At 38.0% G+C, this 16,348-nt stretch overlaps 1 protein-coding gene across 3 annotated transcripts in view; it reads left to right on the forward strand.

The window, feature by feature from the left end:
- The window catches only part of RALGPS2 (Ral GEF with PH domain and SH3 binding motif 2), a 114,394-nt gene that overhangs the window by 35,332 nt on the left and 62,714 nt on the right, over positions 1-16,348 (forward strand). For all 3 annotated transcript variants that reach the window (XM_066324725.1, XM_066324724.1, XM_066324723.1), the window contains exons 5-7: positions 5,197-5,280; positions 11,056-11,145; positions 14,347-14,439. In XM_066324725.1, the coding sequence (XP_066180822.1) occupies positions 5,197-5,280; positions 11,056-11,145; positions 14,347-14,439 (267 nt within the window). The remainder of the gene's footprint in view (positions 1-5,196; positions 5,281-11,055; positions 11,146-14,346; positions 14,440-16,348) is intronic.

The raw sequence follows: 16,348 nt of genomic DNA on the forward strand, positions 1-16,348 counted from the left end.
GCTTTCATACTATTTCAGCAAGGTGGATCAGTGTGTGATTTTTTTTGTTAATTTTTTAGTAATTGGTTTGGGGTTTTGGAGTTTTTTGTTGGTTTAATCCTTCAGGGAGCTTTCTATTTGATCTGATTCAAACCTACATCACAGCAGTACTTAACATTAGCAAAAGTAGTACACAGACATACATATGAGGAAAACATTTAAAAGAGTCAGCTAAAAGGGTAAAATGTTTTAAAGCTTTGGAGAAGAGTTTAAAAAAAAAGAGAGATCCTAATAGAAGATCAGGATAAACATATTCTGCCAGGTAAAATCTCTCCGTGGCTATCCAATAAAAATGAGAGTGTAGGCGGATATATCTGGAAAGTAATTTTTTTGTAAGAATTAGAATATTCTCCATAAGAAGAAGAAAAATCTAATAAGAAAAATCGGTGTGATGCCTTCACTGGAAGATATCCATGAGGAGGGGTGGCTCTTTGGCTCTTTGGAGTCTTTACACAAAGCAGTTGAAGGCTCTGACAGCATGCAGGTATTACCTGTCCGTCAGTGTTCCTTCACAGTACACAGAGGCTGGTGGCTAATGTGTCTCTAAACTGTGTTCATCCCCTGAGGAAAAGGGCTGTAAAGATCAGCTCTCACATCAGAAAAGTCTAAACACAATTAAATTGCTTTTCTCCTGGTTTGCAGAAGGGAATATCAGATGTGCAAGGCTTGGTTTACCTCAAGGCATCTTGACAGCAGGTTAATGAAGTGTTGTAGATTTCTGAGCTTCCTTCAAGTTTCTACCAGCCTGTGCCATATCCATGTCTTGATTTAGCTTGTAAATCCTTATCCATCCTTGGGCATGTACACTCAGACATCGTGGAGTTTGTAATTAGAAAACAAAACACCATTGAGCTGATTTCACCTGTATAAAGGGGCTCCTAAACTGAGACTTCAATGAATGACTGAAAGGCATTGATAGACTTTGTAAATTTTTTCATTGTAAATACTGATACTGAATTTCTCAGCTCTCATCTGTATGCATGGTGGGAGATGATGAGCAATATTTTTCTCCAGTGTGCCATAATTTAAAACCAGGGTGTTTATTGCAATTTGTAATTCACCAGCAAATCTTGATTACATGGGTTGTGAATCTCCCTTTGCTTCCCAAACAGCAGAATGGTATCTGAATGAAAATTTTTTAGCCTTTAATGTGTGTTCATTTATTTTCTCAAATAAGGTTTCTGAAAGATGTACTCAGAGATGCTTAGTTTTTTAAATTGCTGGAGATGGATTTTCATCTATAGGCTGTGTGAGCAGTATTCTTAAAATATCTTTTAAATTTCTGTGTTGCACCTTCCTCATGGTGTTAAAATATTTCTTAAATCATTACATATGGCTTTTTTTTAATAAAAAGCAATACCAGCATTTCATCCTGGTTATCTTTAAAAAAACCCAGCTGAATAACACTTTCATGAATAAAACTACTACATAATAATATGTAGTAGTTTTCCTTTTAGCATAAAAAATCAATGAACATGCTCACAGAACACTTGCATACTTCGGCAGCCTTTTGTCTCTATCTGTAGCAAGTAAATAGAATTATTTCTGTTTATATTCAAATCTCTGAGCAATATTGTGGGTTCACATGTGTGCTCAAGTTCCTGCACACTGCCCACTACAACTCACCGTTTCATGCTTGGTGAAAAAAACAGACTGGAAGCTTAGTGTTGCCCAGGGAACCTGGGACTAAGGAAAGTGGTGGATCCTTTTACATTTGGGGTGAGCCAGAAGCAGGGACTTGAACCATTACCATGGTTAGATACTGTTCAGTCACACAATCCTCTGCCTGAGCTGTGTGCAGGCTATATCACCCCTGGATTCTGGAAACCATCTTCCTTCTTCATTAAAAACACCTGCAGGTTACTTCTGAGAAGGGAGAAGGAATTACTGTTTGCTTGTTAGTTAATAGTTAGTGGGCAACAGTATGAGAAATAAAGATTGTAAAGAACACAATCTCTCTGACATAAACATGTATCTGTGTGAAAACAGCCAATTTGTATTTTAATTTTTAGGGGAAAAAAATTACAAAGTTCCCCCAGTCAGTCATAAGATTTCCTTCTATTCCCTGGGAATGGCAAGTGGTATGTTGGTTTTTGTTCTCTCTCTCTTGTAGTGGTTGTGGCTTTCTAGAGAGCAGTGACTGTAAAGCTCTGCTTTACTGTAAAAGAAAGGAGGCTTAGACTTGCTTGGCTGTGCTGCTGGTAGTTGTGTTAACATTAAAATAGCAGCCACATGACCCCTTGCAGAACACGTCAGCTTAGTTTTTTTGGAAAATCTGATTACTTGCTTTACATGTTTTAGTATGTCATCCAAAATTATTTGCCCATATGTGTTCATATTGAAAATCTCTGCTGGGTTATTGTCTTTAGCCTCTATATCCGCTCTGCTTCACCAGGCTAGGCAGTGGGAAAAAAATTCACTTAGTGAGTATTCTTTGTGTGCTCTGAAGTTGTAAAACAGTTCCACTCTTAATCTTTACTTCTTCTCTCCTCTTTTTGAGACTTTCCCTTTGACCTAGATAAAGGTTTTTGGGAGAAACACAATCTCACCCTCAGCTGTGTAGTACAGGTTGTAATTTAAATGTTCCCACAGTATTTTATTAAGAAAAGTAAAATGCTATGTATTCAAAAGGGAATGAAAACCAAAATGAGTCACAGAGAAAGTTCAGTTTTTGTATTCTGGATACTATGTCTTCCGGTTTTTCATGTCAGTTTAAATGTACCACATTAAGAAATTGGTGGTTGTAGTGGTATAGCTCCTGTTCCTGAGCTGACTGGCAGACTAAGGAAATAATCCTGGGGAATATCTCAGGTTTGAAACTTGTGGTGGAAAAAGTGGAATCCTATAGGAAGATCAAGAAATAGAGTAAGTAAGAAACAGGTAGCACAGACTGTTCAGCAGAGGAGTATTTTTATAGAAGGACAAGAGTGGTTTCTCAGTTCCAGTGTGGTGTGTGTGTGTGTTTTGTTGGTGTCATGAGTGCAGTCAGATGTGTGCTTGTTGGGGCTGTATGGGGCTGCTCCAGGCCAAGTCCAGGGAGGGCAAAAACCTTGGTGGCTGCTCTTCTGCTGATGGCATCTCCAGGCAGCAGGATGGGCAGTGCCAAGGGCAGTGAGTTCACACAGGCAGGTTCTAGAGAGGGGCCAGAGGGTTCTGAGCAGAGGTCCCCCGAGGCAGAAAGGTCAGGGGGTCCTGCGGGGAAACCTGGCAGGCAAAGGGAAACCACTCTTCTTTTAGTTTGAAGACGAGAGAAAAGAAAGGCGGCTGCACAGTGGAGAGGGGTCTTGCAAGTGGGATGAGGAAGTGTTTCCTACACTTCCTAAAGGGAGGGGAAAAATGCTTTTGGAACTCAAAGCCCTGTGCCTCTCTTGTGTCTGTTCATGAAAGTTGGTGTGTTTTATCCTAGGCTGTTGAAGAATCAGAGCTGATGGCACAGGTCCTGAGTGCCTGTGTGACTGTGCCTCAGCACCTCTGGAGAAAGATGTGGATGTGTGTCTTTCTAGGCAGGAGCAGGTTTTTTGTGCTTTGCAGTTTTCTCAAATCTGTTGCCACTGATGTCTGTACTCCATGCACCCTTAGATGTAGAGGGCCAGGGCAATGTGGAGCTTGTGCCCAGAATCATGATGAGTTTTTCACTCAGTGATGAGAATTGCAATTGAAGGACGTGGCCTGAATTTGTTAGAAATTGCCATGTTTTACCTGTGTTTTTCCTGCTGTTAAGGAAGGGTTATCAGATGCCAGTGGATGAATTCTCTTGTGTTCCTTTGAATGCAGAGCTGTGATTCCAGTGGAAACTAGAGACGCTGAGGGATAGAGAGAGTAATCAAGAGTCTCTCGAATGGCTCCCTTCTCCAGTAGCCTGCTCTCCTTTGGAACAGGAGTAATTCAGGGCTTTGTGGTTGTCTCATGCATGCTCATTGAAGTGGAGGTGTAAGGGCAGGGCCATATGCTTTCCTGTGCTGAATATGCCAGATTTTCTAGGGTAGATTTAGGTGGCACAACTTTCTAGGGAAATTTGAAGAAATGGCCCTAAATACAAAGACAGAAATTCTGCATTCTTTCCAGTGCCTGGCCAGGAATCTCCAGGTTTTCTCTAAGAAATACCAGTACGCCACCAACTTCAAGTAGAAGAATTCAGGGTCCGTCTTAACTGGAATGAGATTCTTTAGTGGTTTTGGGACATTGGTTGGAAAAATGCTAAGAAGTTTCTGATTTAAAAAAATCAAAAACATTAGAACTTAGACTATCCAGATACCAAGTTCTTTTGAACTGTGTCTTAAATGGCAGAACTGTTGGTTACATGTTTAGTCATCTTAAGTAGTTATGTGGTAGCTGGATGTGTAGTGTCGATCTGGCTTCAGTGAGGAGTTTTCAGCATGGTGATAAAACTGAAGGCACCTCAGAGTGGATCATCTGGAGGGAAGACATGAATAAGTAAAAAGGAAGGGCTGTAATTTGCTATTATACCCCTGGAATAATTAAGATGTGTCTATATTGGTTATTTTTCTTGGTAGCACTGTGGAATAGGCTGTGTGCTGAATGTTGTCTTTATATGTGCTGTTGTATACAAATGGAAGAGCTCGTTTTGGTACATTTACTTATTTATGATTTTAATGAAAACTTCTTTGTTGAAATTAAGTGATGGTAAGTAACAAGATGATGCAGTTTCCCAAAATAGGCTCCTTTGGAAGGGAAAACTGAAAATAGTGTTTCTTTTATTGTTACTGCAAATGATGACAGTTTCTTGGTATTTCTTTAATGTAACGTGGAAAGTTAAAAATATGGGATGTCTTAGATTGAGTTAACTAGGTATATTATCATTTTAAATATCTTCAGAAAGTGATTAAAAACAAAAGGACATTTGGCTCTCTAGCTCAGATTCACATTTGAAGCAGGATTTTCTGGGGTAACAAAATTAGGAAAGCTCTAATTCAGCAAAAGATGAATTGTAATAATCCAGTAACTCAACACAATTCTGAAATGACACTTGTAGAGTCTCAGTTTGTAGAAGGAATCAGAAGCGTAACTGTATTACTTCAATGTGTTGTTGTTCACTTATTTTAAAACTTACAAGATTTCTGTCTCTATATACCTTTGGCTCTGAACATGTGTTGTGCACTAAATTAAAGAAGTGAATTTTCATCCTTGTTCTCCCAGGAGCTGGCAAGCTGTGGCTGGAATAAAAAAGAGAAATACCGTTTTGCACCAAATGCTGTTGCTTTCACCAGAAGATTCAATCATGTGAGTTATTTTTTTTCCAGCATTATTACATGTACACATTCTAGAAAGTCTGTGGGATTAAGTGTTCTGGCATATCACTTTTATTTTTGGTCACAGCTTATTGCTTGACAACTTAAGGAACTCCTTTTAGCAGATACTTTATTTACAGGATATGCAGAAAGACCAAACTAATGTTGAAGAAGTTTTCTGTTTTAAATAGCAGCAATCGATGAAAAGTGCATATTTTCCTCAGAACTGCTGGCTGTCTTTTATATAAAGACAGAATCATAATTACAGGTTAAAGGCTTGCCATACAGGATTTCTGGACTAGTAATTAGATGTAATTTCCTTCTGTGTTAGTTGAGTGTCTTATGCTTCACACAGATGTTTTTGTCCCTAGAAATAGAAGCCTCTTGTCAGCATAGGTGCCTTTTTAAGGTGATTATAGGCAAACATCTAAAAATTCCAAACAATATTTCTGTAAAAAATTTGTTCTTTAACTCTCTATGTGGCATAGTTTTTAGGTAGTGTATTTGAGATACATAGTTTTCTTACTCAACAATTTCTCTGTATAAAATCAACTATTAGGGAGAATTCTGTTCTTCTTTTTTCTCCACAAGTAAAAGCTGCAGGAGTCCAGCTGTGTAGTTACTCAACCATCTCTCAAAACTGTGATGCTCTTTTTAAGTGATGCCATATTTTCTCTTTCAGATGAAGTAATTCTATTACTCTCATCTCTCCTCTTGTAAATGTTTAATAATGTCTCAAACTTACAAGCTGTCTTGCAGACTAAACCTCTGTACCCAGTCTCAGACTTACACAGATCTTTGTTAATCATCTGAAACTCAGACCAAACCTCTTAACCTTTCAGGTTTTTTTTCCCTATCAATTCTTGTGTCCTTTCTTTCTTGTGTCCTTTTCATGATTGCTCTCATTGAGTATATGATCAAATCCTACTACTTTTCACTGACAATACTTAAAATATTTCTTAACCTACTGACTGAAATAGTTGTCTGGATTTGGGTTTTGGACACTTGCCTGATTCTTCACTGGACTGAAAAGAGAATGTTGCATTGCAAACTTTCTGTGACTGTACCATCTGTTGAGATCTGGAGGTTTGGTCAAGATTTTTTTGTGGAGTTTTTTTTGTTGTTGTTGCTGTTCTTTCTGTTGTTGCATTTAGTTGAAACTTTGCTAATCTAGCGTTTTTAGTTTTAAGTTGCTCCTGTTAGAATGTATAGGCTGGTATAAATACACTCATGGTTTTGACACTAATCTCACTGATACGCCACTGATTCCTACATTTACTGCCTTGAAGTTGACTCTTCAAAGAAAGAGTTTAGTTTTGCTGAATATTGTGGAATGTTTTTGTAGTAAAAACTGTGTTAAGCAGTGTAACTCATCAAAGACTTCACTTCTCAATTGTTATGTGCTGTACTGAAGAGCTGCAGGAACTGCCTGAAGTCAACTTCAGATGAACTAAACACTTGGTAAAATACGCTCAGTAGCCAGAAGGAAGGAGGTGAAACCTTATCAAGAGGATAAGGACTTCCATGAAGTTTATATCAGCCTTTGTTCTGGCATCAAGGAAGCCATCAGTATAGGAGTGGAGAGGGAAAAGGACAGATGTTGTTTCTGCTCCACTTACCTGGGATGTTCTAATGCTTAGTCCTAAGATAAATAATCAGGAAAATCATAGGGACTTGTGGCCTTCTCAGGCAAAAATACATGTCAGCAAAATTTTGTTAATTTTGTTAACCTTTGAAATTTCACCAGGTTTAAATTTAGCATTATGCTATCTGTCTCTTCCCTTTTTGCCCCCAACTTGCCAAAGGAAAACCATCAACAGCTCTCACTTTTTAAATAAAGAGAATATTAAACACGGAAAAGTTAATGTTCAGGTAGCATTTTGGAAGCAGTGATGATTCTGTGCAGTTGATTACATTCCACTGAGAATAAAGTTGGGCAGTTCCAGCATTAGTTATGGGATAATTGGATGTGGTGCCTGTAAAAACAGATCGAGTTCAGGGGAGAGAAATCACTTGAATCCTTCCATGCCAGGACTCTCCTGTTCTTGGAGAATTCATTGTTGAGTGATATGCCATATAGACCTACATATCTAATATTAATTTAAAAAAAAATAAAAATGTAACTTTACTTTTTTTAAAACTTTGTTCTCTCATTTTTCAGCTTTCTTCTGAAAGTGAGTTGTATACTTGCTGTTACTGGTAAACCTGTCAGAGTGCACAATTGCCAAGTTCACTTACTAGATCATTGCCTTACCTTTTGAAAAGAAACTTTTATCATGTGTTTCAAATAAACAGGTTTTTTTAAGGTAACTGTTTGTATAAAGGTCACTATTGGTCTCTTGGTTATCAGAATCCCTCAACTGAAAACCTCTTTCTTGAGGTTTTTGTTTAAATGGGAGTGGAACTGTGCTGCCACAGAGCTTAAGGTATTAGAGTAACTTGTCAGCTAGATTCAGTACCCTGGAATAATTTTAAAGGAAGAGATTCCATTTGCAAAAGGAACATTTTATGTTTTACTGACTGTGTTCATGGGTGATTTGGGGGGTTTTTGCATCCTTTTTTAACCTAAATGCAAACATTGTATGAAGACCTTTTTCTTGAATATTGTAGTGTTGCTGAATTGCAATGGATTTAACTGGGATTATTGGAAATAAAGGAATGGAGTGGTTAGTATACATGGAAGATACCTGAAAGAAAAATCCAGGAACTATTAAAGGGTTATTCTTGGATTTCCCTATCTTTTGATTAGCACAGAAAGCAAAGAAAGTTTTAGAAGCGATGACTGTGAATTTAAAAGCACCAGTATATAACAGAACTGGTATTTCAGATAAGGCAAACATGGGATAATTTAAAAACCTTAAAATGTGATTCAAGAGCATATATGTTCAAAGTTAAGCCTGTTATTCTCAGTTGACCTTAATAGGGAAGAATATAAATATACAATTATATGTCAAGACTTTAAATGCCTCCTTGAACTGGTATCAATGATATTGATACTCAAAGGCTGGGAGTCATGTAGCTGATTAATGTTGGTATAATAATATTTAAATGCAGCAAGAGAGGAATATATAGAACAAATATGTATTGTATATGTAAAGAATGAAACAAAAGTATTTATTTAAATTATTGCTCTTTCAGTATGTGCAATGCATTTGATTATGGTGCTGTCTAAAGATACCAGTTAATAGACAAGACCAGCCAAAACCCAGTGTTTATGTCAGTAAAAACACACCAGAGAGGACTGGAAGTGGTTGAAGTGGAAGTGATTGTGTTTGATTCTGTATCTCCTGCTCACTCTGTCACTGAAGGGACTGAAGGGCTCTAAGCTTCAGAGAAAATTTGTTCGGATTTGTTTGGGTTTTTTTCTTTTCCTACAAGAGCTTGCAGTTGTTGAGCTGAGGTCTGGCTGGGACTGGGACAGAATCCAGGCTTCCTTGGGCAAATGAGCAATCATGTGTTACAGTGTTTGTGTCTGTGTGGTGCCAGTGAACTTCCACAGAAGTCAGGACTGACAGGAGAAATCAGGAGATTTCTGTCCTGATGAAAATGCTGGAGTGTTGCTCTGTGTTCCGAGCAAGTGTGTCACAATCTGGCCCATCACAGGCATTCTCCTGTTACATCAACACTCTGTAAACTTAAAATTAAAGACATTTGGGATCTTAAAGTGTACTTCTGCTTGTGTTGTCCTTACCTGATTCTTTATGATACAGAAATCTGTGTTAAAAATTTAAATTCCCTTGATCCTCAATGATCCTTAAAAACTCATTGATCAATCAGGGGAAAGAAAGTCCTTTTTCTAAGCCATGTAACTACAGCAGAGCACCAAACTGAGATTAAGCTTTTTATGACAAAATTTTGAAGTACTGTCAGATATTTTATGTATTCAGTACCTCTGTATTTGATAGAATCGTAGAATATCTTGAGTTTGAAGGGGCCCATAAGGATCATGGAGTATAAATCCTTGCCCCTGGCAGGACTCAGTAAGGACACCTTCAGAATGTTTAATTAAAGAAAATTCTGGAGAAGACCTGGCAACAATCTATGTATTTTCATTTTCTGAATGATGCAGAAGGTGCAGGAGCTTCAATTCTCTTTTTCTCTCGCTCCTCCTGAGATTGTCTGAGCACTTGGAGCCCTGTCCTTAAAGGAAAATTATTCTATAACTAAACAAAGGGTATGGCAATCTCTGTCATTTAAATACAGGTACTGTGACTATGATTTTCAGATTATTACAATTTGATGATGTACCGTCAAAAATGAGACAATTTTCCGTATTTTCTCCTTTTAACTCGAAACAGTGGTTTCAAAACATCTGCCATTTTTGAGCATGGCAACATGCTGGGATTTTTTTAATCACATGGAACCACTTTTTGTTTCTGAGGATAACGGGGTTTGTCAGCAGATATTTTGCTTTGCAAAAAAGAAGAAGAGGAAAGAAAATGAAGAAAAATTAAAGGAAACAGAAACCTGAGCTCCATAGTTAATTCTTTCCTGGCTAGCACAATCTTAGACAAACAGACCAAAGGAAAGCGATTCTTATGCAAGATGTTTGTGGAGATTTTTTGTGGATTTTCTTGTCATTCTTCCATTTCTCAGATCCAAAGAGCTGTTGTGATTTAAGATCCTAGTTTTCATCAGATCTTTGTAGCTTCACTGCAAATACAGTAATTTTGTAAAATCTGTCTTAGGAGTTATTGTACTGTACAAAATGGAACAGGAGATTTCATTTTTCTAATTGAGATTTTGGCCAGCCACTGAATGCATTCACAATGTTAGTGTACAAGAAGTAGTTTAGCATCACTTAAAAATCAAAGCAACATGTCATGTTGAAAGGTTTTCATGTGTAAGAGTAAACTTACAGTAAATTTCTTCATACACCACTTTCAGTAGTTTTGTAAATACTAGTCGTGCTGGATCTTGATGATAATTAATTTTTCCCTAACTTGTAGCGAATACATGAATAAAATCTGCAGTGTTGATTATCCTTTGCTAATTCTTTCCTACTGCTTTTTTACACTTACGAAAGTGTTTAATTTTTATCATTCTTTGTGAGGGCAGAGGGTGGGCAGAAGCAAAGAATAGAAAACAGTGGAGTTTAGACATATTACTAGACACTTTTAAAGTACAGCCTTTGAGACATTCATGTAAGTAAGAAATGCAGCAACCATTCTTTTTACTGAATTTAGCAGGGATCTTATGCAGCAGTGAAGTCAGTGCTCGAGAGCTTAACTAAGAGTGTGATACTGTGCTGTACATCAGCAGGTAATAGGCATAGCCAGAAATAAGGGTATAAACTAGAAGCTGGGTTATGGCAGAGCTTCTTACCTTGCCTTCTAATTTTGTTCAGGGTTTGTTGTTTTGTTTTGTTGTTTTTTTGGGGTTTTTTTGTTTTGTTTTTTTTTTTTTCTGAGGTGTTGGAAATGTCAGTGAACTGTAGTTGAAGCTGTTCAGTTCATGTAAGAGTTGAGTAACGCAGCTTTGACTTTGTGGGAAAGCAAACCAATGGATAATGATTTGATGTTAGTGTTTATATTCCTTCATTTTGTAGGCTTTTCATAACATTTCTTCATGATTTTATTTTCCTGTGAGAGCACTGTTTGAAGTTCGAGTGTTTTGCCATTTGCTTTGTATGTGATCTCATCCTCAAGCTTTGCCTGAACTCAAGTCTGTTTCCATAGATCATACTTTCATAAAAATAAATAAAACTTTTAAAAGTATAGTGTTCGAACTCTGTATTGTTTAAAAGGCATTTTTTTCTACATTTTAGGTAAGCTTCTGGGTTGTTAGAGAGATTCTGCATGCACAGACTTTAAAAATACGAGCAGAGGTTTTGAGCCACTACATCAAAACTGCAAAGGTAAGAATTTGTGTTGTGAAGGGGGTGTGGGATTCACCATGATCAAAGGTTTTATACCCAGTTTGGGGAGTTCAGAAATACAGGGAAATATTTGATACCTGACTTGGCTGTGGTTGTTTCCGTTCACATCAGTAACTGTTTGGCTTTTGTGTTGTCACAAAAGTGCACAGTCAATTTAAACAGCATTAGTCAGAACAGAAATAGTTTGTTTGCTCTTACCATTGGAAGGAGAGGATCTTTTATCTCTTACTCAATATCAACTTTAAAAATGTGGTTTGAAAAATAGACTTTGATTCAGAAGACGTTTTGGAACTCTCAATCTTTCCTAAAGCCTTTTGGACTGACATTCATAAGAAAAGGGTCAGCAAATCTAGAGTGACATATAGCCCTTCAAATAGATTGAAACTTCATCATGGTAGTGTGAAGAAGGGGATGTTTTTCAGGTTTCTGCTGTCAGATGGCGCCTGCCTTGTGCTATAACTGTGACTGCTGTGACCTGCCTTTTACTATAGCTGTGACTGCTGTGACCACCCCAGGTTACCTGCAAAAGAAAAAGATGTAAAATATCTGTTAGTTAATTAATTTTGTATTGAAGTGCATTCCCTGTCTTGACAAGCCCTTTTTTAATGAAGCAATATTTTACTCCTGCACGATTTGACTCTTAACTTTGGGCAAAGCAAGAGCCGATTTTGTAGGATTCCACAGGCTTTGGTCAGTAATCTTGGTGTGGTCATAAAGGGTTAATGATCTCTCTGAAACATCCTTTGATATCTGGTGAATGAATGTATCTTCATCTCATGTATTTTTAAAAGTCAATTTTCATGCTTTTGTTTGACATACAAACATTCAAAAATAGGCTTCATGATCCATGTTCCCTCCGTAGGAGGGGGAGGTTCAGCTCTGTGTGGCCATAGTGCAGAACAGATGTGGGAAGCCAGGTGTGCTCAGCTCTGCTCCGTACTGGGATAGGACTGGCCAGTGCTGGGTGTTGCAGGCTCAGCTTTGAGTGTAGCACCCTGAACATGCCTGACCTCAGCAGTGTCTACTGGAATGCTGCTGGCTTGAGGGCAGTTCTGTGCTCTAACAATCAGACAATTGAGCTTTGCTTACCTGTCAACTGTAAAAATCACAGTTAGAAAAAGCAAGAAGCTCTGTATGGGGTGGGTTTTATATCAGTTCATTTACTTCTGTGCTTGTTACCTTGACTTTCTTACATATGGCTGCTGACATGAAGTTACTGCATTGGGGGCTGTTGGAAGGAGTTTCTGTTATCCAAAGCTGTTATCAAAGCAGCTTGGTGCCAGAGGTCACATTAATTACCTTGTCTTTAGAGAAGCTGTAAATCCACTCCACGGTGAATTCCTTATGCTGGCAACCTGTTGTATAGCTGGCAGTCCTTAAATGGTATCTCATCTATACTGCTTAATGTGTGAAGTAATTAGACCCAGCAGCTGCATTCCCATGAAGTTCCCAGACTGTCCTGGTTGGTGATGACTTCTGTTTCACTGCTGGCAGCAGCTGGGAAGGCCTTTCTTTTCATATCTGATCAGCTACACTGTCCTTGGGGACAGTGAACTTTATTGCCATGCTTGAGATGTGTGTATGAGGAAAAAGGGTTATTGTGTAAGTGGAGGGACAAACTTCAGCAGGACTGCTTGGGAGGATAACAGGACTGTGGTGTATGACAAGCATCCAACCCCGTTCACCTTGCCCCACAAAATACTGATTGCCCTTTACACTTGGTTACTAAAGAATCCTCCCAAAAGAGGATAATGAGAGGGAAGCACTTCATCAGAAGGTGTAGCCAACTTCCACTGTCAGCAGGACATGCTGGAATCATGGAGGTCTGAGCACCCAGACTGGAAATGCTACTGGGGTGCCATTAGAAGTGGCATTTCTGACTAATATTGTGAGGACTTTGTTCCAGAAAAGGTTGTAAGTTTCCTGGCAATGTGTGAAGTGGAGAGAGAATTATTTGCCCTGTTCCAAAACTGTTAGCCAGAAACACATCCTTGGGGTTTGGCTTTCACCCTTCCAAATAGAGGTTCTCCTTTGATGTTCTGCATTTAGTCAGTATTCCTTTGGTCTAGTTGTTTTTTTGTCCTTTTGCCTCGTGAAAGGCTTCCTAAGCAAGAAGTAAGTGAGTTTCAAGTAGGAAGAAGGATTTCCACCATTTTTTGAATAGGAAGGGTTCCTTACTTCTTCTTACTGGAATCCTAATCTACCTTGGTGGATATTCTGGATGGATTAAACAAGATCTGCAATACTGTGATTGAGTATCATTTCTCCTGAGCAAAGTTTCTCTGTTTGGGGTAAGGTCTCAGTTTGGTTTCACTGCACCAAAAATCAATGTAGTTTGGATCTGTGGGAGCTCACAGCTATCAGAACAATAGCAGCTGCAGAAGAGCTTCAGGAAGAGAAATTTCCTCCAGACTGTTTTTAAGCTTTCATGACAGTAGTACCTGTAGTTACTTGGCCAAGGCAGTAGATAGTTTTGGAGACAGAGGGAAAGGAAAAAGGAAAGGGAGGGAAATTCTAAATGTGTGAGAAAATGCACTTAAACACAGTGTTTAGTAGAGAGTTTTTAAGGGAATTCTTTTACCTTAATGTTTTTGCTGTCCAATTTTGATGGGGTTGTTGCTTTCCACTTAGCTAGTCGTCATACTCCAGAAATGGCCTTTCAGTGAGAGCAGTCCAGGTGTGTGGCTTTTGAAATTTACCTCCTTGATTTCATCCTGCTACGAATTTTTTTTGGTATTTTGATGTGGCCTTGGTAGTTGCATAAACTTTAGGTGCTGTCATGATTACATCATTCACCATTGAGTTGTCCTTTCTGACATGTTGTTTTAAAATACTCTTGAATGCTATGAAAGGAATTTGTTGGGTTTGAATGTTAGAAAATCTCTGGCACTTCTAATATATTCCCCAAGATGTGTGTCTATATAGATATTTTAAGGGTTCTCTATGGGCTATGAAGCAGCTAGTTAGTCTAATCCAAAAAAACCATAGAGATGCAGTAATGAAAAATTAAGAGGTGCCATAAAAAGTGGTCTATGTGCACAGCAGTTCACTGTAACACTTCATTTTAGACCATGCAAGATTTCTGCATCTTTATATTGTTACTTATACTGTATTCACTATTGACAGCACTCAGAATGTTGTTCATTGTTATTACTTTCCTCTTTTTTTTTTTGTCCTCAGAAACTGTATGAGCTGAATAACCTCCATGCTCTGATGGCAGTGGTGTCAGGCCTCCAGAGTGCTCCCATCTTCAGGCTGACCAAGACGTGGGCGGTAAGTGAGCAGCAGGACAAGGGAGTGGGGTTCATTTATTCTCAGGTAAATACAACATTCTGAAGCTTGTTTTTAGGGATGCAGCAGTTACTACAGAGAGCTTTAACTTTGTTCTGCTGGGTACGTAATGCTCCTAGTTCCTCTGAAGTCTATGGTTTCCTCTTAAATTTTTTTTTCCATTCTGCTGTAGAAATATTTTCCTCTGAAAAATAGTTCCCTGCAGATCCTGCTAAATGCAGAGGCTTCTCATGTGGCCAGAAGCTATTTTGTATTCAGTTGCTGGAAAATTCTGGATGCCAAAGTGGGTCATACTTTAATCATTTTGGGGTTTATACTGTTGGAATTTTTTTTTTCTTTTTTTTTTTTTGCTATGGAGAGCAGATGCTCAGAAACTCTTGAATCAGTTTCCATAAAGAGATTTGTTGTTTCTCTGGCTGGTAACTAACTCTAGCGTTTTTCATTATAATTTCATAGTTACAACTCCATTCAACAGTATATTTGTAGTTCTGCCTTTGTACAGTTGTGAAAGGACAGTATTCTTTGGAATAATTTTTTTCATCTGTTTTTAATATTGTTTATCGTTATATCCTCAGTAGGAATATTAGAAATTACTTTAGCTCATTGGTACTTTAGAGCTTAGAAAACAGTCCTTATTCAGCCATATATTGTGTAGTTTTTTAGATGTTTCAGATGAATGTGACATTCAGTGTGGCAGAAGAAATCAGCTGACTGAGATGCTCCTGTGCAAGAGATAAATATAGATTACTGAAAGAAGCTGAAAACTTTCACTGAACACACAACAATGCATCCTGGACGTTGCAAAAAGTTTATTTGTCTGACAGCTGGATGAAAATGTTGTTTAGTTGATAAATTTTCCCAAATGGAATATAATTCACTTCTGCCAAGATACTCGTCTAGAATTCTGGTCACATTTTGCAAATGCACAATTAAGTTAGACGTTGCTTCCAAATACCAAAAATCTCTCTGAGGAAATCTTAGTGAAATTAACACTTCAAAATGATCTCGAGGAGAACTTCTGGTTTTCAGATTTTATGTTGATGAATGGATGCCTTAACAGTTTTCTGTAACTGTGAGGCCAAGTCGATTTTTAAATCTCTTTTTGTACACAGCTCAAATTAAATGTATATATTACCATATATTAATAGTAACCATGTTAATCAGTACCATGATGATGCCATTCAGAACTGAGAGTCCCTAGTTTCTTTTGATGCTTGGTTATGCTCTAGTTTGCACTTAAAAGGTTTATTTGTGTGCTCTTGAAATATGTGTCAGTCTTTACAGTTCATCCCTCTTCCTCAACCTCTGGAATTCCAGGTAGATTCTCCCATATTTCTGCAGGTGTTTGATTCCTCTTACAATTCCAAGCAAGTCTGTGCTTTTCATCATCTTACATAAGCCTTTGCAAATTCAAGTTGCAGGGTAGCTCCCAGCAATGTGCACTGCAAACTGATTTTGTTGCACTTCTCTTGGAAGTTGAGCTTATAAATTCCTGAAGATAATTCTAAGCCTTTGGCTTTCTGTATATTAAAAGCAAGAAAAGGTATACCAAGCCTTTATTTGAGTCACAAAGGCATTTGGGTAAGTTACACAAGAGCCCTCCAAAACCTTCAACGAGGAAGAATTTCTTCCCTGTTTCTGAGATGGTTTGTAGCAACCTTCAATCAACTCGATTTACGAAGTCAGGAAAATAGCTGCAAGTACATTCATTCCCTAAAAAGAAAAAAACCAAACCAAAACTCACCTTTAATGGTTGGAATCTAGAGTTGAAAGGAGCCATTAAATACTTGCTTGGTAATCTAATGTTCCTAAAAAAGATGAAATTCATGTCTTCTGACAGCATGTCTGAATTTGTCTGAATTTTGTCTCACTCATTGCCTGCACACACTCT

Source organism: Sylvia atricapilla, chromosome 9, assembly GCF_009819655.1.
Source record: "Sylvia atricapilla isolate bSylAtr1 chromosome 9, bSylAtr1.pri, whole genome shotgun sequence".
In the NCBI taxonomy this organism is placed as follows: domain Eukaryota; kingdom Metazoa; phylum Chordata; class Aves; order Passeriformes; family Sylviidae; genus Sylvia; species Sylvia atricapilla.